We start from the raw sequence: 27,406 nt of genomic DNA on the forward strand, positions 1-27,406 counted from the left end.
GTCGTCGTATCCCCAAAAACAGCTCCATGATTCTCGCCCTGAGCTATGTTGGAATCACCTTCCTTCCTCGTGGATTCCACCGAGAAAACCACCGGATTACTACTAGCAGCCTCTGGTTGCCTCTCCCGACGAGCCCAACGATTCAGCATATGAGCACCAGCACGCAACCAACTACCATAAGGGAGCTCCTCTGACCCATAACTACTTTGGTGTCCCTGCCTTTTTCCACACTCCAAATGGACATGGTTCAAGAGTCCACAACAATAACAAAAGTTGGGTAATCATTCATAAGAAAAACGAATCCACACGGGATCCGCAAGACCAATGTTCACCATCTTTCCACGTAACAAAGGTTTGGAAATATCAATGGAAACCCGTACACACAAAAACTCCCCCCAAGCCATTTCACCTTTCTCAATGTCCACTTCAATGACCCTTCCAATCCTACTCCCAATCAGATTTCCAACATACTCATTTCTTGCTATAAGTGGCAGGTCATGCAACCTGACCCAGAAATGCGCCTCTGAGAACTTGATCTGATGGACTTGTTGATGGCTTTCTACTTCTTTGACTAACACCAAGTGTTTATCAAAGGACCAGGGCCCATCTTTAAGCACACGACTCTTATCACGTTCGTCCTCAAATTCGATTAGCATGAGCACCGAATTCAACTCCCTGAATTGGATATCCCTCACTAGTCTCCAAGCTCTTTTCATCGTGGATTTGAAAGCCTCCCGGTTGTAGTGACATTCAGTAAAGAGTTTGACCAGCAGGCATTTCCCACCACAAAGAACACCATCTTGAAGCCTCTGGACATCTACTTGAATCTCTTCAGACTCTGTCGCCGTGAGAGATAATTTCTTGTACATATCTTCCAGATTCACCTCCATTATAACCGATATCTTCGGATAATACTCTTTCATGCATCCAAACTTGTTTCATCTCCGACCTGAGCGCCTAGCTTGCAAGCTCGATGATACCATATTTCCAAAACCCTTCCAACACTAAAATACGTAACTCATGTTAATTTAATGCTCAGTGGAAACATTGAATCTTCTCTGAATACATACACAACATGAGTCCTTGAATGACGCCCAATTTTATTAAGACAATTACATGATACACGTGCACTTGATTCAAAATTCTTAGAAAAACTACATAAGCTAATAATTAATTTACAATGGGACCATGCTTCTTCCATTATCGAACTCATGGTTCTTCGAAAAATATTTCATTGGAAATAGTTGCATTTGTAACGAATTTTTTTTTTTTTTTGTTGCTATTCTCGTTGGCATTAATCGTGAATAGTGGATTGAATATCATAGACATGGATATTTTTAACAATTACAACCAAAATAACTATTGTAAATAAGAACACACATTTCTAACGAACAAATATCGTTGCAAATGATAATACATGTATATTCTTATTTGCAACGAATCAAAATTTGTTGCTATTACTTAATTGCAACAAAATGAGTGATGTTGCAACTAATAATATTAGGCAAATAAAATGTTTTTAAGAAAGGTTAAATCCTTGCACATAAGTGTATAATTGCAACGAAAGTGTCCTTACAAATACCCAGTATTCGCAACGATTTTTTTTTTTTTTTTAATTTCCTTGGAAATAATAAGTTTACTCAACGAAAATTTGAATTTTTGCAAATAAATGTCTAACTGCAACGAAAGTGTTGTTGCAAATAATGACTATTTGCAACCGTTTTTTTCATTTCCTCGCAAATTAAAAATATTTTTATTGTCACTTCACCTGTACCCTCCTCTCACCAGCCATTTTTGAGATGGCCACAACTTCTTGTTTTTGTATTAGAAAAATTTCATTCGCAACCCTATATTTTGATACACCAAGATACATTATTGTTGTGGAGAATATAAAGACATTTCACATCAATTAATAAATAGAGTTTTAATTTCTTTATAACTAAAAGAGGTTCCACAGTTGTATGTAATACACCAAGCTTATAAGTATTATAACTCTTTGTGTTAATTCTTTATTTTGAAATGAAGTTATTTTTTTTTTTTTTTGGGTTATATTTTAGATTTTTTGAGTTTAATATTTTTTGTGTTTTAATACTAGTTCTTATTTTAAAAAAAAAAAAAAATTGTACACAAGATTTATAAGGTAACACGCAAGTGTTGTCTTGTCATTTGTGTTTACGTCTTATTTATAATGATTTATTAATAGAATCCTAATAGAAACACCAATTTACTCATTCTTACAATTACAAGAAGAAAATAGTTCAATTGAAAAGTATAAAGAGAAATTTAGGATAATTACATGATCTAAATTTATATTTAACCCTATAAGAAAAAAAAAAAAAAAAGACTTTTTAAAATGGCTTATCATGAAAGTTGTATTTATATAAGTCCAACTTTTGTTCAGCAAGTCAAAGTTTGAACAGGAAATAAGATGACATGACATAATATGAATTAAGTTAAAAATTAAAAATTAAATAAAATATTATTAGAATATATTTTTTTAAAATTATTATTATTTTAAAATTTGAAAAAGTTAAATTATTTATCTTATTTTGTATAAAAAATTTAAAAAATTATAAAACAAGATGATATAAAATGTGAAAATATGTTGTAATTTTATACAATTTATACAGTCCTAATTTTATACAATTTATGAACGAAATGTTTCCGCACCCAACTAAAAAAGGGTGGTTGGCATGATGTCATTCCATATTTTAAAAGTCGATATAAATCTGATAAAAAAATTGCGGCGATTTGAAATTGATGTCTTCCACTTTCATATAAGTGCGGTCCTACTCTGCCGCCGAATATCATCGTTTATTATTATCGTTAGTTATTTATATATATTTTTTATTTATTTATATTTTTTAATATATTTAAAAAATAAAAAAATATATTAATATATTTAAAATTATTTTCTTAATTATAAAAAAAATAAAAAATAAAAATTCATAACGATTAAGTAGAAAGACAAGAATTGATAGGAATAACAGTTTTTTTTCGTCAATAATAATACACCTGTCAAATGTCTTTTCAACAAGATAAGGGAGCAAGACTTTTTCAAATACAATGGTTTTAGCCTTTTAGGTCGAGGCTCACCTACATAACACCCGAGAACTCACTTTTATCCTTTATAAATCAGTCAAACAAAAAAGAATCCAGAAGCTGAGACCTTTATAAGGTTAGTTTGGGAACACAGTTTTCGTAATATTTTCGGATATTTTTTAATATTTTTTCTTTAATTAATTATTACAACTCACTAATTTTTAAATAAAATATAAAAAATAATATAACTATTTCAACTTTCACAATAAAAAATAATTAAAAATTTATAACATTTTTATTCAACTTTTTCAACCATTTGACTATATTATTATATATTAGTATCCAAACGAACTCGTATGTATTGCTGGGTTATTATCATGGAACCAGAGCAGGGTTATTATCTCGTATTTATAGCATTCTCTCTGATACATACAGCACAAAGCCGTTAGAATGGGATCATCAATCTTTCAGAAAGTATGTGTCCTACTGATCTCCACTGTCTTCTTTGTTGAGTTAGTTTCATTATCAAATCCTGTTTTTATTTCAGCTTCTTCCCAAGAAGCTACGGCTCTTCTCCAATGGAAAGATAGCCTTCAAAACGAAAGCCAATCTAACTTATCTTCATGGATTTCACCTCAAAATAGTCCCAACAATTCTTCTCCCAATATAAACCAAACATCAAATCCATGCATGTGGTTTGGTATTTCTTGCAACCCTGGTGGAAGTGTCATCAAACTGGAACTGAACAATTCTGGATTGGAAGGTACGCTTCATGGATTTTCTTTTTCCTCTTTCCCAAATCTTTCATATATTGATCTCAGTGGCAACAATCTCTTTGATAGCATTCCATCTCAAATTAGCTACCTGTCCAAACTCATCTATCTTGATTTGTCCTCTAACCAGTTGTCAGGGAAAATCCCTCCAGAAATTGGTTTGTTGACTGATCTTGAGGTTCTCAGCCTTGGTGATAATCACTTAAATGGCTCAATTCTTGAAGACATAGGCCACCTAAAGTCTTTATCCGAGCTCTCTCTTTTCTCAAACAGTTTGGATGGTTTCATTCCTGTTTCTTTAAGTAATTTGAGCAACCTGGAGTATTTGCACCTATACAACAATGAACTCTCTGGTTTCATTCCTCCAGAGATAGGAAATCTCTCCAATTTGGTTGAGTTGTTCTTTGATTCCAATATCCTGACAGGTCTGATCCCTCCAACTTTTGGGAACTTAAAAAGGCTAACCACGTTGTTTTTGTACAATAATTCACTTTCTGGACCCATCCCTTCAGAATTAGGGAATATGGGGTCCCTTGTCCAGTTAAGCCTCCAAACAAACCATCTTAATGGTTCAATTCCCCCATCATTAGGAGATCTGGGAAATCTCACTCTTCTTCATCTCTACTTTAATAACCTCTCTGGCACCATTCCTGACGCGTTAGGAAACTTGAAGCGTATCCAGAATCTACAATTGAGCAGGAACCAACTGCATGGCTCTGTTCCAAATTCATTTGTTAATTTGAGAAACTTGAACGTTCTATACCTCCGTGACAACCAACTTTCTGGTGAAATTCCTCAAGGAATTGGAGATTTCATGAACTTGACTAAACTACAAATAGACACAAACCAATTCACTGGCTTTCTGCCTCAAAACATTTGCCTCAGTGGCTCACTTCAGAATTTTTCCGCATTCAACAACCATTTCACAGGCCGAGTCCCCAAAAGCTTGAAAAATTGCTCCAGCTTAATCAGAGTCCGCTTAGATGGAAATCAACTCTCTGGTGATATATCTGATGATTTTGGAGTCTATCCAACCTTGAACTACATAGATCTAAGCTACAATAGATTTTCTGGCAAAATCTCAAGTAATTGGGGACAGTGTCCACAATTAGACACCCTAAAATTTGGTGGAAACAATATCACTGGTAGTATATCACTTGAGATTGGAAAATTGACTCAGGTTCATGTGCTTGATCTTTCTGAAAATCACATAGTTGGGGCTATTCCAAAAGAAATTGGAAAGTTGACTTCTCTAGAGAAATTGATGTTGAATGGCAATCAATTTTCGGGTGATATACCATCAGAACTTGGGTCATTGACTAATCTTGAATACCTTGATTTGTCCTCAAACAGATTGAAGAATTCAATTCCGAGTAATCTTGGGGATTTATCAAAATTGAATTACCTGAACTTAAGCCATAACAACTTTAGCCAAATGCTTCCAGTTCCCCTCATGAGCTTATTTCAGATCTCCGAAATGGATTTGAGTTTTAACTCTTTAAATGGAGAGATACCTTCAGAAATTAGCAGAATGCAGAGCTTGGAGAACCTCAATCTCTCCCACAATTATTTTTCTGGTTTCATTCCCACAGCCTTTGAAGAAATGCGTGCCTTGTTATACATTGACATATCATACAATGATTTTCAAGGTCCCATCCCCAGCAGCAAAGCCTTTCTAGGTGCTCCCATAGAAGCATTACAAGGGAACATGGGACTGTGTGGTAACGTTACAGGATTGGAGCGTTGTAATAACTCCTCAAAGGAGAGCCACAAAGTCGTGTTTCTTACTGTTTTCCCTATTCTGGGAGCACTTTTACTTCTATTTGCTTTCTTTGGAGTTGCTATCGCCTTCAAAAGAAGAAAGAAAGATCCAGAATCAGAACAATCTGACATGCATGAAGTAGAATTTCTTGCAATGACAACTGTCAATGGAAGAACAATGTATCAAGAAATCATGAAGGCAACTAAGGCTTTTGATGACTTATATTGTATTGGGAAAGGAGGATGTGGAAGTGTTTATAAAGCAAAGCTGCCTTCTGGTGTTATATTTGCTGTGAAAAAACTCCACCCAGCACATGATGATCGAAGAGGATTCCAGAAAGAGTTCTTAAATGAGATAAGAGCATTGATCGAAATAAGGCATCGAAACATTGTTAAACTTTATGGCTTTTGTTCACATCCAGAACATCCATTTTTGGTTTATGACTACTTCGAAAGGGGTAGCTTGGCAAAAATCTTGGAGAATGAAGATTCTGCCAAAGTACTGGATTGGAATAAACGGTTGAATATTGTTAAAGGCGTGGCTTATGCTTTATCTTACATGCATCATGATTGTGTACTGCCAATTATTCATCGCGATATATCAAGTCGCAACATCTTGCTAGATTCTCAATATGATGCTCATGTTTCGGACTTCGGCACTGCTAAACTTCTGAAGTTAGACACATCCAATTGGTCTTCCCTTGTAGGCACCTATGGATATGTAGCACCAGGTACTTTATTAATTATTTTTTCCCCTAATTTAAGATACACACACACACACACACACATATAGAAGGAATGCATGTTTTGATTTATTTTTTCTTTTCTTGGCAGAGCTTGCTTATACAATGAAGGTAACTGAGAAATGTGATGTATATAGCTTTGGGGTATTGGCATTAGAAGTCCTAATGGGAAAGCACCCAGGTGATTTCCTTTGCTCTCTATCATCTCCATCAGCTATGAAAAACATACAATTGAAGGATGTTTTGGACAGGCGCCTCCCATTTCCCCAACATGTAGTTGAGGATGAACTTAATACTGTTGTGAAGCTTGCAATAAAGTGCTTAGATTTCCAGCCACAATCTAGGCCAACTATGCACTTCATATCCCATGTCTTACAGGCTCAAATTGCCCTTTCCTAGAACCATCTTCATTTGAAGTTGCACCAGGAAAGTATCTATCTGCATATAATTCTAGAGTTGAAATATCAAGTCAATTATTGTTCGGGGTTTATAAGACGGTGCTTCTTTATTGCAATTCATAAGTTGTATTACAAGTGATTCCTTGCAAAGATAAAGGAAATGCATGAAAATTCTTATTTAGTAAAAACTTTAGAATCCTCAACAAGTAGAAAATATAATTTTTGAGGTCATTTTTATTTTTTGGTGGGGGGTGGGTTTTTAACCTACCTACCTTTCAATTGGATCGTGTTATCTATTAACAGTAATGAACGAAAATTGTAAGAAAATAATGTCCTATCGCTAAAATTGCAATCATAAAGGCATTCTAGTTTGCTGAAATAATAGATAAATATTTTAGCTGTAAAGAAAGTATACAAAAATAAATCTACAAACCGACGTGAGTTGATGCAGTACGTCAGATTGTAAAGCTACTTCAACTGATCACGTAAAGCCATGTCAATTTATGAATTTACTTTTATGTAATCTTTTTATATCTACAATAGTTATCTAAAAAAATATGCACATCTTAAATTCAAAACGGTCATTAACTCAGAGTTGGGTGTCCTATCAAAATTCTCTATCACATGTTGTCAGCATATAAATAGAACAGGTCACGTATAATAAAACTTGAGTAAAACTAGATTTGCTCACTTTTTTTTTATAAGAGTACGTAAGATTTAAACCCTCTAAAACTGTAAATATCATTTCTCAAATTATATATTCTCACATTATCAAAAGTCATATTAACCATCTTAAGAGTGGGTTTTGGAGATAAATAAAACTTCCAGACAAAAAAAAATGGGATCCTTCTACTGGGACACAACGAATGAACCGTTTCTTTAAAAAAAAGTAATGCATGCACATGCATTCATTCGGTTCAAAACCATTAGTAATTTTCTTCATATAATCTGTTAGATCTATTTTACAATAAAAATATATTTACAATATCATGTCCTGCCTCAAATCACGTTAATTTATAAATCTACTTTTGAATAATCATTGTGACTAAAATATGTCTTCCAAAAAATCGATTCTTAAAAGGCCGAGAGTTTCTATTGACAATTCGAACATCTCACGACTTGGAACTATTGGACCTAAGGCTAAAAACGCCCCCTCATTGCACGCTTTCCTGACTTTTATTTTTTCCAGATTAGCACACGATGTTTGGAAAAGAACAACTTTGCAATATGACATAATTAAAACGAACTAGCAATTGGATACACCTGTAACTTGAAAACACAATTTCCCAGACTACAAAAAGACTACTGTCGATGATTCGAAACAAAAACCTATGACTCACTAGCAGGAAGCTGGTCGGAAATCTTGTCCTCGGTTGCTGGGAGCAGCTCTGGCAAATCACCCATTGTGGCAGGATAGAGCTGCTTGGATGTCTCACCCTCGGTAGCTGGAAGTGGTGCATCTGTGTCGCCCTTCAACTCATTCTCACTGAAGAGATCCCTTTGAACAGGGACCCATTTTTGTTGCTGGGATGATATAACATTTGCAATGGCTTTAAAAGCTGCAGATGCCTCACTACTCTCCACACCTTCATCTTTGTCAGTACCAATAAAATTGGGTTCCTCCAATGACTCATCTTGTCGTGGTGGGGGAACAAAAAAGGGTATCTTACCCCTCTGCCAGTCATGGAGGACCATCTTTGCCACGGTCGTCAAGTCAGGTTCCCCACCCTAGGCAAGCCCATTCATAATAGTCAGTCACGAAGCACAACTATTTATTCAAAAGCAAAACATGAAGATATCACCGTTAAGCACTAAAGTTAAAAGAAGCACCTTCAAAAGCTTGCCAGTCAATTTGCATAGCTGAAGTAGAAAGTCATTTTCATCATCCCTGAGAACATCACAATAAGAAATAATTAACATAGTGCGGACAGTTTCAGATAAAGGAATAGTAGTCTCACACATAAAATAAAGTGCTGCAACAAAGTAATTGAACTTTACTGCACTTGTCACATATTCTTAGATTAGAAAACAAGGCAGATACTGAACTACCCTGTTCTCTAATTCACTAAAGTCAAACTCAAAAAGATAACAATCACCTGAAATTTATTGAAAGCAATAGGTAATCTAGGTTACAACCAATATCCAATGAAAAATTCTATTCATCATTCCCACACACCACTTTTTTTATTTTTTTCTCTTACCAAATGTGTGGTATATGGATAATGAGTAGAAGAATTCAATAAGTTTAAGAAGAATAAAATAAAAAAATAATTTAAAAATAAAAATAAAAAATAAAAAAATGTGTGGTGCGTGATGTATGAGGAGGATGAGTAGCAAAGCTCATATCCAACATTGGATGTTATATACAAGCAGACCCACGAAATGAGGATATATAATACAAAAAGTAGTATGAATTTGAAATTGTGAATATTTGAAAGTTTGCTCATTGATGCATTATCTAAGGAAGGTAATTCAAGGTGTAGAGAGACATTTGCAAAGAAACACCGGGGAAGTCAAGATGCTCTAGGAAATTCTAGTCATGCTGTGATATCACTAAGATTCCAACTACAGATAGAGTGACACACCAGTGTTTTATCTTATATGCTCTTTTCAGGTGCTCCTTCTTTACACGTTTCAAAACTTCTCCAATGTGTTCAGCAGCATCCTCCAAATTTGTGACGCGTACCTGGAAAACAAAGGAAAAATCCTTATTTTAAAACGATATATATGATCATAAAAAGAAATTGCTCAAAAAGCCACAGGAAAACATTAATATGAAACAAATAGACACACAGCAGAACTCTCTGGCTTCAAAAGGATTAGGGCACAATAAATTATTAAAGTTCAAGACATTTTGTGTACAGATCCAAAGAAAGCTCAAGTCACATCCCATTTGAACCCCTACAAATTGCAAGAACTTCTCCATCCCAGACAATATGAGATCCCATTCACCGTCCTCATATAATAAATTCGGAGTATGGCAATCTCTTGCCTCTCTAACTACCTAAAGAAAGCTCAAACCACATCCGAGCACACACTCCAAAAATACTAATCAATATCACAATTGGAACCTAATGAAATCATTATAAAATGCAAGAACTTCTCACTCCTTGACAATGTCGAACCCCATTCACTACCCTCACATGCTAAATCTAAGGTATTAATTACCCTTTGAACATGAGGCCTCTATCATAAGTCACATAAAAAACAAAATATTATGTAGCACAACTCATTCATGATTACGCTGATCCATTGGCTCATTCCTAGCAAATCAATGCTTCAAGAATGGTGACAAAAATTACTATAGAAGCAAACGATTAGAACATACCACACCCTTAAGTACAATATCTGTTTCAGAGTCACTGTTTTGGTAAACAACCCCAGGGCAATCAATCAAGAAGATCCTCTTTGTGAGGGTTATATACTGCCACACTTTAGTCTCACCTGGAATTGGAGCAACCTTGCAAACCTGGCGAGAAAAAAAGGCACACAAATACATCAGCAATCAAAACCATTAAGGTAGTAAAATCATCATCAATTTTGTTAAACAAATGCATCAAAACTCGTTAATATTGAACTCACTTTTGACTCGTAGCTAAGCAAATTGAACCCCTCCCTCATCAGAGAATACTACGATAAAAAATCCTAATAACTATGTCCTTTGCAAAAAAACATCCTAGTAGTGACAGTAATATTAAATGTCAATGCTATGCACAATGCAAAGAATCAGGATAAATCCTCTTGCAATGTAAGTGTGAAATTGAAGCAAGGGAAGACAACATCCGAATTACAAAGAATATAAATGAAAAAAATGACTTTGCACTGACTAATCAAAGTCTACCACAGCATATAGCAAAAGAAATACCAAGCATACAAATTTGGATGCAATCCACAGCATATAACCAGAAGATATAGATGTATTTATAGAACTGTCCATCAAAAAATATGCATGCGTGTCTATAACTATTGGTATTTGTGTTTCTGCAACTCTGATAAAATTGCATTGAAAATATAAAAAAATTACTACAAAAAAAAAAAATGTCATAGAACTGCAACATTGGAGGCAGCAAAGGAGAAAGAAATCTTACATTTTTTGTACGCAATGTGTTAATAACTGAAGATTTTCCCACATTAGGATACCCAACAAATCCAACAGATATAGCTTGCTTGTCACTTTTTAACCGAGCGAATTGTCTAAATACTGACAGAAGAGAACCCTGTTTCCAACAAAGATACAATTTTGAAAAACAGATATTGGAACCAAAAGGATTAACGTATCAAAAAATGCATACAAACCTTTAAGCTTCTATGTTAAGAACAAACCAAAGACATTGATCAAGTGAATAATTTAATAAGCATTTATCACATATGCTATTAGGATCTTTTTTTTTTTTTTTTAAGAAATAAGGAGTTTTATTTAGACAAGTAGGCATATCCCAAGTGCACATGAAGTATACAAGCAGAAACACCTAAGTACTAGCTAGGATCTTTGTTTGGACTTACCTATAAAAAAAGATTTTGACTAGACTTGTCTTATGGCATTATTATTATCCATAGTTTTGATATGTTGGATTAGTTATATTAGAGGGTTAATAAATTGCATACTTGTATTCGGAATTTTTTTTATAAGTAATAAGTAGTTCTATTCATTAGAAAAAAGGCATTGCCCAAGTACACAAGACATATACACGAGACTTGTATTTGTAACTTTTAATGTTTAAACTTATAAAAAATGATTTTTAGCGTTTGAAGAATTCCTAATCCCTGCAATATGGAATGTAATGAGTAGCATTCCTAACCTTATCGGAAGGGATGTTACATGTATTGACCATTTTTAACATAGAAAACGCAAGTCCTGTTAAGCTAAAAGCCTTTTTCTTTTCTCAACGAAATAAATGCAATGAAGGTGATTGGAAATTGAAAGTACGCAATATGGCACTGTAAAAAAGGGTGTGATAATATTACAGAAAAGGAATTTAAGTGGGGATAACATTGACTAATATGCAAAGCATATGACAAGTTGTTGGAATTCAAGAACTTAGCCGTTATTATCTTTGACCATATAAGCTGAGAAGGGTACCTTGCCAAAAGACTTGTTTATGCTTGCATGGAACGCTAGAGTAGGGTATTCCTTCGATAACACTCTAAGCCATCCTTTTGTTGCCCAAGCAGGAATCAAATCACACTAGACAAACGGGAATTAAAATCTTCAAGCAGCTCAGGTGGGAACATGGAATAATAAGGAAATCCTTAACGATCTCATTAAAAGTATCAATTTGTAAGATGCAACCAACCTTGTTTAACAGAAGAATCAAGTGCTTGTGCTTGCAATGCTCTTTCAAATGTCTCTCTAGATGGTAACATCTAGTACCTTGTGGGTCCCTTGCATCCAAAACCTGAAACACATAAGAACAAATTGAAGGAAACAAAAGGAAACTGGAGTGGGAAGGAAAGATGTTCAATTACACAAAATGTGTCCTACTAGCAGTACTTCGGCATGAACAAGCATGGCCAGCAAGCATAAACAATTATTGTTGATAGGTAAAAAAATTATACTTTTTTAAGGAAAATATACTGAAATATCTGATTATTCTAACCATCCATGTAACAAGCTTCTTCCATGACATTTACACAATTTTTTAACTATCTACAATAATGCCGAGGCTGAAGAAAGCAATAATGTGAACATAGAACATCAAGGACCCTAACATGTGCTTCTATAAAAGCAAAAAGCAAAAGTTCAATGTCTCGCCATATATTTCCTAAATCTAAACCATGTAAAAAAATAATTTTATTCATTCCAGCCAAGCAAAAAAAGAAACACAAACCTGGACAACCACATCTGAAGAGTCAATTACTTTATAGAGCTCGCCCCATATACGTTTACTTTGACCTTTCTCGAACATTGTATGCCGAACCAGGTCCCTAAGTCCATCTTCTTCAGTTCCTTCTACAGAGGCACTAGCAGCATGTTTCTCCTCAAAGGCATCTAAACAATCGATAAAAAGAATATTAAGTAAATAACTATTTTAAATTTGATTAAAATGAGTTATCACATCAGCCACTATACAAAATTTTTCCACATCCGTTCCAATCATGATCCAGCCCTAACAGAACAACCAAGTAACTGGAAAGAATAGGAAGAAAGGGAAAAGAGGGGGGGAAAAGGATTCATATACCCTGAGACCCATCAGCTTTCTTAACCAATGACTCATAATCTGCTGCCAATAGCTTAGGGCGCTTCCTCTTAGCCTTAGGTCCAAATGCATCCCCAAAAGGCTCAGTATCAAGAAGATGAACTCTGGTTTGCTTCAAAGTTATATAAAATCCTCTTGATTAGAAAAGCAACGCATGGTAACTTCTGCAAAAATACTAAAGTTCTGCCTAGGAAGATTTCTTGAAAAATAAATCATGTTAATGTTTAACTGAAAGGTTCGCAATAATCAGCAAAAGAGGCCCAAGTTTCTCATAACTTTTTTTTTGCCAAGTATGTTCTCATTCATTAAATGAGGCATTATATTATAACTTAATATGAGGCATTTTGTGACTTTTTTTTAGAACCTCCATTTACTTATAAAAAAACCTAACCACAATGAAAGCAAGAGGCACAGTATCAAGGGAGAAATCGTATTCCCAACAAGATAAGAAAATTTGCAGTCCCAGAGTGAGACTTGGCAGAAGTCAAGCACATCATTTGATGAGTCCAACTAGAAGCAGTCTAACCTCCAAGCAAGCATTGCAGGGACTGCACACATCTAAATCAGGTAATTTTGTTAAATGATATTAATTAACACTCAGAAATTACTAATCTATCCACTGCAATATTGATATCGACCAACCTCAAGTTAATCGTAAGTGCTTATGTCCCATAAAAGGTGACCATGGAAAATTAACGTTCCATGAAAGGAGACAGACAACTATAGTTGGGCTACAAACAGTGTGAGAGATTTGCCATTCAGTGTACAATGTGTAAATGAAATTCACCTTATGATTTCTACTCAAAAAACTGAAAAGCGAGCTCAAATTAAGCAAACCAGCATACCTTTTGGCGATCATTCAAGAGGGACAAGGGTAGTTTCTTCTCTCTCAAAATGACATTGTAGTTACTGGACATCCGGTTTTGAAGTTCTTCACGGAAAAATTCAAGCTCTTTCTGATTTACAACTCGAGTATTCCCTACAAACTCAGCCAAAAATTACCATGAAAATCACAAGTTTGTTAATTGTCGCTAGATTAAAGATCAGAAACATTTTCTGCTTCTTGGTGGGGAAAACGCTGGATCACTCAAATTTCCATGCCTTAGAAAATGTCTCCGTGCATAATCAGATTGGAAGTATGTTTACTAGCTTGATAATCAGCTTCTGAAACATTTAATTTCAAAATGGCCTAGCATAGGTTTTTAGAATAAGCAGTACTTCCCCCAAAAGTTGATTGTAATTACTTAATAACAGTCCATTATTTCTCAAGAATACTTACAGGCACCTGTTAATACAACCAATAGGCAGACACAACAATTCAACAAACTACAGTCATCTCACATCAAAGTCATGCATCCAATTCAATCATTGATCATAGATAAGCACCTCAACTTTCTAGATAAGATATAAGCGAAAAATCACATACACACGTATCTTACCGAACCAGCGGCGGTCGGGTTGGATTCGAGTGTTGGGCAATTCCTTGGACTGAAACTCGTTCTTGAGAACCTTTCCTGCACTGTTCCGCTTGGGCCTCGTGTTGTACATCTTGAGGCGCCGAACCGTGGCGGCGCTACGCGAGCCATCGGTCCCATCTTTACGGTTCGAGTCCAGCGAATGCTTCGGCTTTCCGGAGATGTTCACTTTCTTCTCCTTCACCGCCTTTGTCATCTCAGAAAGAGTTTTTGGGTCTGTTTGGTCGTTTGGAAGCCTAGGGTAGAGAGAGAAATTGTGTTGCTGGACAGTTAGACAGGGAGCACGGGAGTGAGACAGAGAGCACGGGAGAGAAGCTGAGAGATGGAGAGCCCACTGTAGCAGCGCCGGACAGGTAGGAGCACGGTGAGGATAGCAGCTGAGGCTAGGGTTTCGAACCCAAAAGTTTTGGGCTTCGGGACCGAGAGAGAGAGAGAGAGAAAGAGAGAGAGAGGGGAAGGGATCTGAGAGAAGTGAGACCGAGAGAAAAGAGGGAGTTAAGTGGGTGGTAGTCGGAAAACCTACGGGTGGGTATGTGTCGGCGTGTGGCAGCTTGAGGCGGCGGCGAAGCCCTAATCGAGAGGAACGGAGGACGAGACAGAGAGAGACAGTGAGAGGTCTACGAGAGGAGGGAGAAGCCGAGAGAGAGGGACAGCGAAGACCGAGTGTAATGAACCCAACTAAGTTGGGCCGGGCTTAGATGGGCGTCCAGCTATGTTGTTGACATTTTGTTTTAATTGAACTGCTAAGTTGTCCTCGTGGCCCATGACCTTAGCTATTGTTTGTAGAAACTGATCCATTAGCTTATTTTGGTTGGTGTGGGACTGTGGATTTGGGGTGCCTCGAATAATCCTAATTCGTGACTATTTTTTTAGATTGATATCCATTATAATTTTCTTCTTAATTTCCTTAATTTTATTTTTATCTCTTAGTATCTCCTTGCACTTCGTTGAGGTTCATAATAATAGGCAAAAGAGAACTACGATCTTTCATGCGGACGAAACAAGGCTCAAGCCACAGGAAGAAAATTTAATAGAACAAATTTTTGCATCAGTGCTGCAACTCAGAGATTTAGTCAACCAAATGCATTAAAATTACAAGCACTTCTGGCAACAATTAAAGGAAATTCTAAATGATGTTACGGAATCTTTTGTTGAGTTGCAAAACCAAATTAGCATGAAGGAGGATGAAAAAAATGCAACGAAGGATGAAGAGAGTGTTCGGTTGCAAGACCACATCACTGTGATGCAGGAGAATGAAGAGAGTGGTTTTATGAACGTTTCGTTGCAAGAATTTCCTCTTCCATCCCTTTTATTAACTCCTATACTCAGCAAGAATCACGCCATGGCCGAAAAAGGCAGAGACCCAGCGATGGGGGCCATTCTCGGCACCCACAATAAAGACTGGGGCACCCTTAATTCTGTGGGCACTATAGGGGAATTTGATCCTAGTGGTGGCGAATTTCAGTATCTTCGCTCCTCACCCTCCTTGTTTGTCCCTGACTACCTCAGAAATCGATTTCTCCATCCATTTTCAGAAATTGTCAAATACTTTTTTTTTTCATTCCTCAAACTCTCTATCTTTGGAAATTCATCACCTTACACATAGACAAAGACCAAGACCACAAAAATCCATGGCCATGGCATCCTTGACTCAACGTCTCCAATGGGGCATCCTCTCGCTCTCTATGATCTCCACCAATGCCTCCAGACCTAGATTTTCCTCATCTCCCATGCCTCTTTGATCCCTATTAACCAGAAAAATAATCCTAGTTTGAGGCCTTCACGTTCTTCATATTTCTTCTCTTTTTGATCCTCCCTACGATTACGGGGCCATCAAACCAGCCATCAGTAGCGAGATCCTGCTTGGCAAAAATGCATAGGAGCCTTACAAACAACATGTGAAGACGGAAGTTCGTGACGGAGGGCGACAACACAATGTCTCTTCTTTGGTGGGTATCGAGAGATGCAACAGGGAGATGAAAAGTAAAGATATGAGAGAAGATAAGGAGATAGTGAAATGGGAGGGAGGCTGTGGGGGAGGGGGTGTCTGCGAACTAGGGAAAAGAGAGAGGGAACAAGGGGAGAGAGAGAGAGAGAGAGAGAGAGAGAGAGGAGGAGGAGGAGGAGGAGGAGAAGAAGAAGAAGAGGAGGAGGAGGAAAGATGTGGCGTGAATTTAGGGTTTTGGGGATGAGTGACAAAATGACGTCGTTTTTGCTCGAGTGGGTTGGGCTTCTCACAAGGGCCTTTGGGCTCTAAGTGCATGTTTGGGATTGTGGTTGAAAATAATGCCAAAATATTGCTTTTAGCTTATGGTGTATAGGTTAGAGCTTAACGTAATAATCTTTACTATTAAAAAGTTATTTACTGTTTAGTAACTATATGTCTAAAATACTTTCAAACATATTACATTTGTTTAAAAAAAATTCAAAAATTACTTTTTAAGATAGAAATGACATAAAAGGGCATTTGATTTTCATAGATTATAATCGTATCCTTGATATAAATTAAATCTTATAATCAAATAACAACAAAAATAGTCTAATAGGATTTTCACTCAACATAATGAAAAAAAATAACTTCAATGATGCATAAGTGAAAGAACAATATAATTATGCTCAATATTCATAATATTTTCACTAGATATCTCTAATTGTTGCATGCTTGAGTATTCGTTTGCTTCTTCGTTCTCCATGCTTTTAGGAGGTAGATAATCCTCATCACCATCGTATAGCTTGAACTCAAGATCCTTCAATGCATGATATCTAATAAAATAATGAATAGCTATATATGCCATAACAATTTTAACTTGTTTATCATAAGGAAAATTTGGCATATAATCTGTTAATGCAATAAATCGCACAACAAGTCGAAAGAAGAGAGAGTCATTTTCAACTCGCTATGATGATCTGGGTCTCAATTGGTGTGGTTTGGAGCCCCCAGTGTAGCTTAGTGCGGCTATGCATACGTCCATGGTAATGAATGAAAAATAAATGCTAAAAATATAAAAGAGAGAGACACAGATTTATGTGGTTCGAAATATTGCCTACATCCATGGGGCGTTTGGGGAATATGATTGTTTTATAGTCTCTCATCCTTATTGTACAATGGACCTCAAAGCTCAGTTTTCTGGTAGAGATCTAAGTTTGTGGAGAGACTAGTCTTCTCGTCGATCTCATAGATTGAGGGAAGGGATGAAGCAAGCCCATGGATACACGATACTTATTTCCCATGTTCTTCTCTTCGACCTCGTAGACTGGGGGAAGGGATGGTACATGGCTGCCCTGGTCTTCTCATCAACCTTGTAGACTAAGCAAAAGTATGAGGCAAGCCTGTGGAGACATAGTACTTGACTCCCCTGGTCTTCTCGTCGTTGGGAGAGTGAGTGTCAGTGCTGACAGTTCGGGTGCTTGACCGAGCTACAAAAGCCAAACCAGTTAGTTTAAATAATTTCCATCCACAAGCGTGAGATTTTTGTTGGCATCGTTGGGGGTGCTTTGGGGTTGCCCACCAGCAGTCGTGTTTCAATAGTGACAAATATTTAGAGTCATTCCCGGCCCATTATGACGATCTGGGCCTCGATTGATGTGGTCTGGAGTCCCCGGCTTAGTCCAATGCGGTTGTGCATACGTCCATATTAGTAAATGGAAAATAAATACTAAAAATGTAAAAGAGAGAAAGACACACAAATTTACGTGGTTCAGCATATTACCTACATCCACAGTGCATTTGGGGAGGGAAGATTTACTATAATATGCTTGTTTTACAGTCTCTCATAGCCTCTTATCCTCGTTATACAATGAAACTCAGAGGTCAATCTTCTGGTGGAGATCTCATTGTTGAAGCTCATGTTCTGAGATTGAAGAAGCTAATGGAGAAGCCTTGCCAAAAGTCCCTAAAGTCTTCTTGTTCCCACCCTTTTATCCTATACATCCTTCCTTGTTTTATATCATATCTTGCCTCCTTTATGTTGCATCACCTTTTTTCTCCTGACACTCTTTTTCTCTCCCCCTCCCTTTTTTGTTCCCTCTTTCCCTCCTGATCTTCTCTTACTTTCCTCCTAATGAGGCCTTCCCCCCTTGGGCTGGGCCGAATAGGCTTACTTTGGGCCTATTATATTTTATATCTCTTTTAGTTGTCCGCGATTCTTAAAGGCTATTTGTTCTAAAAAAAAAAAGACATTGAGAATGTTTAAATATAAAATATGTAGTCGAAATGATCTGTCGAATTCCGTAGAGAAGTAAACTTCGGGAGCGTGTTCCTAGTTATCCACTTGACTTGCGTTAAGTGATAAAGATTTCCTAGCACAGGATTACGAGAGGTGCGGGAGATAGACTCAACAACATTAGGTGGCGAGCGCGAAGCTTGACTGTGGTGGGAGATGTACTCGACTGTGTAAATGGTGAGTGTAGAGCTCAGCTGAGGTGGGAGATGTACTCAACTGCGTAACTGGCGAGCATGGAGTTCAATTGTGGCAGGAGGTGATCTCAACCGCGTAGATTTCAAGTGTAGAGTTTGGCAGAGGCAGGAGATGTACTCGACCTCGTAACAGGCGAGCGTAGAGCTCGGTTCTGGCAGGAGGTGTGCTCAACCGCATATATGGCGAGTGTGGAGCTTAGCTGAAGTAGGATATGTACTTGACCGAGTAAATGGCGAGCGCTGAGCTTGGCTAAGGCAAGAGACATACTCGACCATGTAACGAGCGATCGTGGAGCTCGGTTATGGCGGGAGGTGTGCTCGACCGCATAAATGGCCAACGTAGAGCTCGGCTGAGGTGGGAGATGTACTGGCTCACATAACTGGCGATCTTGAGCTTGGCTGTGGCGGGAGGTGTTCTCAATCGCATAAATGACGAGCGTGGAGCTCAATTGAGGCAGGAGATGTACTCGACCACGTAACTGGCGATCGTGGAGCTCGGTTGTGATGGAAAGTGTGCTCGACCGCATAAACGATGAACGCAGAGCTCAGCTGAGGCGAGAGATGTACTCGAACACGTAACTGGTGATTGTGGAGCTCGGCTCTAACAAGAGGTATGCTTGACTGCTAAATGGCAAGTGTAGAGCTCGGCTGAGGCAGGAGATGTACTCGACAGCGTAACTGGTGAATGTGGAGCTCAACTGTGGTGGCAGGTGTGCTCGATTGCATAAATGGCGAGTGCGGAGCTCGGTTGAGGTAGGAGATGTACTCAACCGCATAACTGGCGAACGTGGAGCTCGATTGTGGCTGGAGGTGTGCTTGCCCTTGTAAATGGCGAGCACAGAATTCGGCTGAGGCAGAAGATGTACTCGACTGCTTAATTGGGGCTTGGAAATGGGTATTCATCCGATGGTGTTGGTGAGATTTTTTTTTTCCATCGTGAACCGCTTCTAATGTTTCCATTCTATTGTCAGTGTTTGAGTTTGTATGTGGTAACCCACACAAAGTGGTCAGGGAGCCTATTGACCCCCTGGATCTATCTTAGGTGGTTGTGAGCCCGTCGACTCATTTATGAAGGTATCCTGTGCAAGGCAGTTGTGGAGCTCGGAGGCTCTTTAACTCCAAAGGCTCGTTCCCAAAGGAGACCCACTGGCACGGTTATGTCACGAGTGTGTACACTCGGCGTTCGCTGGTGGAGATGTCATCTTGTGGTTCTTCTCGACGACCTCATAGACTGAGGGAAGAGATGAGGCAAGCCTGTGGAGACACGATACTTGGCTCTCCTAGTCTTCTTGTCACCCTCGTAGACTGAGGGAAGGGATGAAGCAAGCCTGTGGAGACACGGTACTTGGCTCCCTTAGTCTTCTCGTCGACGTCATAGACTGAGGGAAGGGATGAGGGAAGCCCGTGGAGACACGATACTTGGCTTCCCTGGTCTTCTCGTCACCCTAGTAGACTAAAGGAATGGATGAAGCAAGCCTATAGAGATACGGTACTTAGCTCCCTTAGTCTTCTCGTCAACCTCGTAGATTGAGGGAAGGGATGAAGCAAGCCTGTGGAGACATAGTACTTGGCTCCCTTGGTCTTCTCGTCGACCTCGTAGACTAAGGGAAGAGATAAGGCAAACCAGTGGATATAAAGTACTTGGCTTCCCTGGTCTTCTCGTCAATCTCATAGACTGAGGGAATGGATGAGGCAAGTCCGTGGAGACATGGTACTTGGCTTCCCTAGTCTTCTCATCGACCTCGTAGACTGAAAAAATGGACGAGGCAAGCCTGTGGAGACACGGTACTTGGCTCCCCTGGTCTTCTTGTCGACCTCGTAGACTAAGAGAAGGGATGAAGCAAGTCCATGGAGAGATGGTACTTGGCTTCCCTGGTCTTCTCATAGTTGGGGGTGTGTGATCGGTGCTGACATTTGGGGTGCTTGACCGAGCTATAGAAGCCAAACCAGTTAGCATAAATAATTTACATCCACAAGCGTGCAATTTGCATACCTGAATTGTCCCATTGGATCATAGAGAAAGTTTAAAGTGCGCTGGCGTTGCCTCAAGCAGCCATGTTTCAGTGGTGACAGAGATTCGGGGTGGCCTGAAGCCCCTGATGTGGTCTGGTGCTGCTGTGCGTATATCTATGGCAGTGAATGAAAAATATATACTGAAAATGTATGAGAGAGAGACACACACATATATTATATGGTTCGGCATATTGCCTACATCCATGGGGCTCTTGTGGAAGGGAGATCTATTATAATATGCTTGTTTTACAGTCTCTCATCTTCACTGTACAATGGACCTTAGAGGTCAATCTTCTGGCGGAGAGCTCGTTGATGGAGCTCCTATCGTCAGGTTGAAGAAGCTGAAAGAGTAGCCTCGCCAAAAATCCTTGAAGTCATCTGGTTCCTTCCCTTTTATCCCATGCCTCCTTACCAGTTTTATGTCACATATTGTCTCATTTATGTCGCATTACTTCTTTTCTCCTAACACCCTTTTTCTTCCTCATTTTTCGTTCCCTCTTTCCCTCCTTATATTCTCTTTATTTCCTCCTCATGAGGCCTCCCCCTTTGGGCTAGGCCTAGTGGGCTTACTTTGGGCCTATATATTTTTTCCCTTCCATGATCTAATATCTTCTATCTATTTTTTCAAACTTCGAATGCTCTTTTAGTAGGCATGTGAGTCACGAATGTGCGTGATTAAATATTAATCATCTATAGCATCAATTGTCTTCTTCATTGGATCCCATCCAAGGCCAATTTCCTTTCCTATCAATTTCGTCTAAATGTTCCAATCATTTTTAAACTATCCCACTTGTTCTTAAATTGTTTATAGCAAAAGTCTTTACCAATTCTCTCGCTAAACTTATTAACCACATTTTCCCACCCTACCTTATTAAAATGGGTTCCTAGACGTTTTCGGCATAAATCTCACTAACGCATATAGCTACATAATCCTCTAGCATTTTATATGTCCAAACTAATCTCATTGTCTGACTGTAACGCCTCAGTCTCGGAGGTCATGAGAGTTAGCTCTTAAAACCTAAAATTATCTCCCATAACGTATTTATATACTCCAAATTCCCATAAAATATAAACTCATTTATTCAAAACCAAAAATGTATGATCCTCCATCAAGACACCAAATAAAATATCTCATTGAAATAAATTAAAAGCTCCACAAAGACTCAGAAATATCCATGACTCAAAGTATCAAAATAGCATAAAATCACAAACCTACGAAATAAAACTCTCCAATAAATACTTGTACCCCTTTGGTTCTTATTCCTCTAAGATCATCAAATATTACTAACACTTCATATTCTTGAATTCCAGTTGAGGCATCAAAATTATCTGAAAAATATTGTGAAGATAAAGGGTGAGTTATCAATAACTCAGTAAATAAAGAACATATACTAGTATGTAAACATGAGCATTTGCAAAGTTTAGAATGCAGAACAAAATATTTTCATTTTCAGAATGCAGAATCAAAACATGTTATCAGAAATATCAGAGTGAAAATTCATAAATATTCTTATTCAAAACTCATTTGGCATAACATAACTGAAAACATCATATCAAAACATAATTTCATGTTTAACCCTCGTGGTAGGGTTGTGCCTGGCAGCAAACCGAGCAGTAATAGAATATGAAATCTTCTCCTTATTATTCTAAGAGCCCCGAGTGTGCACACAGAAAAGATCATGCAGAAAACCATTTTGACTTCCAAAGTGGGTGCATCGGAAACAGAAAAGTTGATACCAACTCGAACAGAGGCCAAAGTTTTACCCCCATGGTAAGGTCAAAATGGAACACAGAAATAGAATGTCATGCCAAAGGTTTCAGAAATCAAATCAAAATCATATCAGACTACAAAACTTCTTCAGAACAGATCATAATCAAATCACAAAATATAATTTATGTACAAAATTTCAAATTAGCTCTATTTTTTACAGTTCAAAGACAAAATGCCAAAGTAGCTCATGTTTACACCAGTCATGACCGAAAATACTTTCTTCTTATATAAAGTTGCATGAGTAATTCAGAACAAATAATCAAGATTGTTTCAATTTTTTTTTCATAACAAAACATGCATATTTTCTAAAAATTGACCTCTGTTCACTTCTTTTATACAAAGTCTAGTATAGGAACCCCACTTACCTAAACTTTATAGCTTTTTAGAATTTTTCCACAATAATGCCGAACGAATATTAATTGCCACCTATATAATAGTCACGTAACTTCCGTTAATTTTCAATTCAACACATATTTCATAATTTAAACGTGAGATATGAAAATTTATATTTTTCTTAATGTCTAAAAATTCTCGAAACCTTAAAATATTGACTCTCCCAAAATACTTTAAATTTTCATACAACTTCTCACATAATTCCACGATTAATTCCTAAAACAAAGACACGAATCCAAAAATTGTCTCTTAGGTGCAACCCGTACTCCCAACACTAGATAACTCAAAACCCATAATCCATTAAAATTACAAATATAACTCATATTATCTATATAGTACTAGGGAGGAAGAGAACTTGATTTAGCTTATGTAAAGAGAGCCAGAGGGCTAACGGAAGGAAGAGACAGAAACTGAGGGGGGTAGAGAGAGTCTCATGTACGGGGCAACGTGTGCGCTAGGCGGTGTTTGATGGTGGAGAATAGTTCTCTGGCGCCCTCTGTTGCAATTGGTGGCGGCAGCGTGGCCTCATTGTGGCAAGGCGTGGGCCATGGCTCTCAGTTTGGTATGCTATGAAGGTGCTCTATTTTTTTGATGTACAAAACAAGGGTACGACAGTGAAAATTCGTGGCTCGTGGCCAAGCTGTGGTGTATGTTTTTGTTTGGCTTTGCACTATGGCTGAGGAAAAAAAGGTGGAAAACATGGCTGTTTGGTGAGGAGCTTCACCGTCCAGACTTGGCTGAGATCGTTTGCTTATTTCATCGTGCAAAGTCGACATATGTGAGACTTTGTTTTGAGGGAGGAACCGAAAGTGGAGGAGGCTTGGAAGGTGGTTGTTGCAGACTAGAACAACCGAGTGGTGGCGGAGGGTAGTGGTGCTTGGTTGCAATGTTGGGCTTCAGTAGTACCTATTGGAAATTGAGTGGCTTTACGTGTGTATGGTACATCACATCAAGGGGCTTACTGTTGGTTGTTGGTGGTTGCACAGGGAGGAGCTATGTCATGTGAAGTTTTCGGGGGTGAACCCTTTAACGTGGAGAGAGCGAGAGAAAAGGCTGGGCTTGGTTGCTTCTGGCAGAGACTTACAGTGTTACAGGTCATGCAGGGGTGGTTCAGGGGGTTGGCAATGTGAAGGGCTGGTTTGTAGTTCCATGCATTGGATTCCATGGAGGCTGCGGCTTATTGAAAGTAAACAAGAGGCTGATGTAAACCTAGGGCTTGAAGGAGGCAAGGAGTGCATGAAGGAGAGATGTACAGATCTACATATACCTATTTATATCTATAAAGCTGGAAACCTAGAGAAAGAGGAGACATTGGTTGGTTCTCACGAGATTGGTGAACATTGGCAACGTGAAGGGCTGGTCGTGCGTGGTGAGGGGTAAAAAAAAAAAAAAAAATAACTGAACATTGGTTGGTTCTCACGAGATTGGATTTCAGGGCATACAAAGTTCGGGATTTTCTCCCGAGTTATGGGCATCGACTCAAAAATATTTAAAAAGCAGACTCGGGCTGGCTGCCCAAGTGTTACACTTACTATCTTGCATTTGCGTAGCAACAATAACATTATTTTGATTTCTCTTATATTTATTTGTTATGTGCTTAAAACTATAGAAGAAAGTAAGCTCACTCTATTCAACCATTGGGAGTGCACATGCACCAAATATATCAAAGCACAAAAGGACATTTTTGTCATCTTACGGACATTTTTCTTTTCGATTTGGACGGAGCTCTAGCAAAAGCAACGGAAGTCTGATGCTGTTCGTCAAGCCTAGAAAAAAAAAATGTTAAAGAGTATGGGTTCTGGGAAACCTTGAAAATAGAGGAAGAGAGAGTCATTGCAGAGGGAAATGTGCCGTGTTTCACTAATAAATAAGGGTAAAATATGTTATTATTGCAAGTTGATATGGATATTTTTGTCCATTTATAATTCTTTTAAAAAGTGATGCCATGTTTCAAGATATTAAGTAAAGCACGATTGAGAAAAAACATAAAATTAGTTATTTTATTCAAACATAGTTTCTAGATTATTTGGACTTAAAAAGTACTTTTATAGAGGACACCTAAACAATCCAAATTTATCATTAAAATATTTTTATTGTTATTTAGGCACTTTTCAAGCATCCTACCGCAACTCCAAATAGGTCCTAAGTTTCGTTGTATCAGTAGTGACTGGAGTGGAGTATTTTGCAAAGTCTAGCATACTTTTCACAATTTTTCTAAGATAATTTCCCGTTCGAAGTGTGAAAATCCAGCCCGAGTTAGGGGCTATCTGGGTTTGCGGTAGGATACTTGAAATGTGCTTAAATAAAACTAAATGTGCGGTAGGATACGTTTGAAGAAACTTGATGCTTTTATCAAATTTCTTCAAACTTGCTTTTTTGAATATCCTGGAACGTGCTGTTACATTAAAAAAAAAAAAAAAAAAAAATGAAAATGGACAAAAATATCCAAATTAATTTGCAATAATTATAGATCAAAATCTTGATGCCAAGACAACACCACCAAAGTGAAATCTCCCCAAGAGGGAAATAAATCTACTAGCGCCAATGAAAACAAAAATGGTCGTCAAATACAGAAAGCGCGCTTTTCATACTCTTCACTAACAATGAGCAGTCATACACTCGTGCAACCAAACTTACTAGGGGTCCATTCTCAGAGGTCATTACAAGGGATTCATGAGTCTCCTCGTGGTCCGCCCTCGAACATATTCACTGCATCACATGACATGAAAAATCAGGGACAAGTCTCACTATTTATTTTTCTCTGATTCTCGTAGACTAGTTTGTCTATAATGGACTTTTATTGAGAATTCTCAAGACCTTCTTGTTGGACAAGCGGACCATAAGAATCATGGGCATATGTTGGATCTAAAATGAATTTTTTCCAATTCATTGGAAACCCATTACCAAGAATAAAATGAAGAGATAAGACTACGGAAAAATAAAGCCAAAAGAGATTTACTGACATAGAAAAAGGGGAAAATAACATAAACCAAGTAGTGCCCAAGTACTCTAAAGAAGGAAGAAACCTCTATAAAAGAATGAACCACAACAAAAGTAGGAAATCTCGCAACTCTACAAGGAAAGGCTCTCTACTACTATACAACTAGTGGGGCTCTCTCTCTCTCTCTCTCTCTCTCTCTCGGAAGGAAAACATCTTCTTCAAACTCATTTCAACCCTATTTTCTTCATTGTATCGACGACTTTGAAAGGTCATTAGAGACTGTAAAATCACCTAATACAGTGGATTTTACCTCCAAATGCCGTGGATGTAGGTTTTCTAAACCATATAAATCTATATGTCACTCTCTTCATTTATATTTTATATATTTTATTTATAATTATATATTTTATAGATGAGCATCCGAGCACTGTATCAATATCTAAGCCATCATCTTGAGCCATTTATATGTTCGACAGAAAATATCGAAGCAAAACAAGCTGAATAGAGGGAAGTTGAAGATGAACCACACGTGAGCTAGTTCCAAGTCATTTGTAAGGTTCCCAGAGGAGAATGCAGTAAGTTTTACCATTTATAAACATATTCAACTAAAGGGTGCATTGACAGATATAAATGGCATATGTGATATTAAAGGCTTGATAACGTCAATCCCTGTTTATTTCTAATGTTGCAGCATGAGACTATCACTGACCTAGTAGAGTTCTACCGTTTGTCTTGATGGTCATGCGTGGGGGTAGGATTTGTGAGCTCTAATACACTTTGATTGTGTTTAATACAATGTTGTCTTCATATTAGAAATTTTGCGTGGATTTCTATCCATTGTTCTAAAGTTTGAAATCATTAAGTTATTACGTTGACAAACTTGAGCATTATGTATGTGTTATGTATATTTGCATAATTGAATGGTGTGTTCAAGAAATGAGAAAGATCCTTAAAATATCTCCCATGATGTGGCAAAGGAAGTGTTCGGGGAGGTTCTTATAAGCCGAAGGTCGGGGTATGTAAGAGGATTGGGAAAGTTTGTTATTCCTGAACCATTACTGTGCTCCCCATTTGTTTCTGAAATTTTGCACCAAGTTGATAAGTACAAGACTGAAATGGAAACGTACAAAGAGAAGTGTGCAGAATTGACAGCAGGCTAGTTTGCTTGCTGCTATGGAGAATCAGAAATGGAAACTCATAAAGGAATTAGTAAATTATGTGATGCCCCCGACTCCTACGTACGGAAACATAGAAATCGTGATGTCGGGATGATGACAACATGGTCACGCATCCCAACGATAGTGCCAAGTGTGTGCATATGCAACCGTGTACAAAGAACAACGCAACGGATAATTTAAGTAAGTCAACTAAGTACCAGAATTTTTAATACAAATTTATATAAGTAAAACGTTTAAAAAGAGTTATACAGTTATCCCAAAATATATTACAAAGCGCAAATACATAACAAGTGGGAAAATAAAT

The 27,406-nt window shown here is 37.7% G+C and overlaps 2 protein-coding genes and 1 long non-coding RNA gene across 6 annotated transcripts in view; 2 read left to right on the top strand and 1 right to left on the bottom strand.

Moving 5' to 3' along the window:
* The window catches only part of LOC121236808, an 89,799-nt gene extending 86,655 nt beyond the window's left edge, over positions 1 to 3,144 (top strand). Inside the window, exon 3 of the long non-coding RNA XR_005934813.1 lies at positions 3,091 to 3,144. This is a non-coding gene — a long non-coding RNA (uncharacterized LOC121236808). The remainder of the gene's footprint in view (positions 1 to 3,090) is intronic.
* A 306-nt stretch (positions 3,145 to 3,450) lies between these two features.
* LOC121236805 (MDIS1-interacting receptor like kinase 2-like) lies at positions 3,451 to 6,852 on the top strand. Of its 2 annotated transcripts, XM_041133269.1 has the most exons (3): positions 3,451 to 6,307; positions 6,411 to 6,500; positions 6,571 to 6,852. In XM_041133269.1, exons 1-3 carry the CDS (start codon positions 3,493 to 3,495, stop codon positions 6,594 to 6,596), a joined length of 2,931 nt encoding a protein of 976 aa, XP_040989203.1. In that variant the 5' UTR covers positions 3,451 to 3,492; the 3' UTR covers positions 6,597 to 6,852. The 2 variants fall into 2 exon arrangements, with proteins under 2 accessions (XP_040989203.1, XP_040989201.1); XM_041133267.1 differs by having other exon boundaries at positions 6,411 to 6,852.
* Positions 6,853 to 7,723: 871 nt separating this feature from the next.
* On the bottom strand, positions 7,724 to 15,077 carry LOC121236809 (nuclear/nucleolar GTPase 2-like). 3 transcript variants are annotated; one of them, XM_041133273.1, is made up of 12 exons: positions 14,958 to 15,077; positions 14,354 to 14,876; positions 13,760 to 13,893; positions 12,897 to 13,026; positions 12,546 to 12,706; positions 12,012 to 12,113; positions 11,798 to 11,902; positions 10,806 to 10,934; positions 10,046 to 10,186; positions 9,303 to 9,403; positions 8,548 to 8,605; positions 7,724 to 8,445 (listed from the first exon to the last, which is right to left on the bottom strand). In XM_041133273.1, exons 2-12 carry the CDS (start codon positions 14,583 to 14,585, stop codon positions 8,047 to 8,049), a joined length of 1,692 nt encoding a protein of 563 aa, XP_040989207.1. In that variant the 5' UTR covers positions 14,586 to 14,876; positions 14,958 to 15,077; the 3' UTR covers positions 7,724 to 8,046. The 3 variants fall into 3 exon arrangements, with proteins under 3 accessions (XP_040989207.1, XP_040989206.1, XP_040989208.1); XM_041133272.1 differs by having other exon boundaries at positions 14,354 to 15,034; XM_041133274.1 differs by lacking the exons at positions 12,546 to 12,706; positions 13,760 to 13,893 and having other exon boundaries at positions 12,897 to 13,018; positions 14,354 to 15,035.
* Positions 15,078 to 27,406: the final 12,329 nt, after the last annotated feature.

Source organism: Juglans microcarpa x Juglans regia, chromosome 6S, assembly GCF_004785595.1.
Source record: "Juglans microcarpa x Juglans regia isolate MS1-56 chromosome 6S, Jm3101_v1.0, whole genome shotgun sequence".
In the NCBI taxonomy this organism is placed as follows: domain Eukaryota; kingdom Viridiplantae; phylum Streptophyta; class Magnoliopsida; order Fagales; family Juglandaceae; genus Juglans; species Juglans microcarpa x Juglans regia.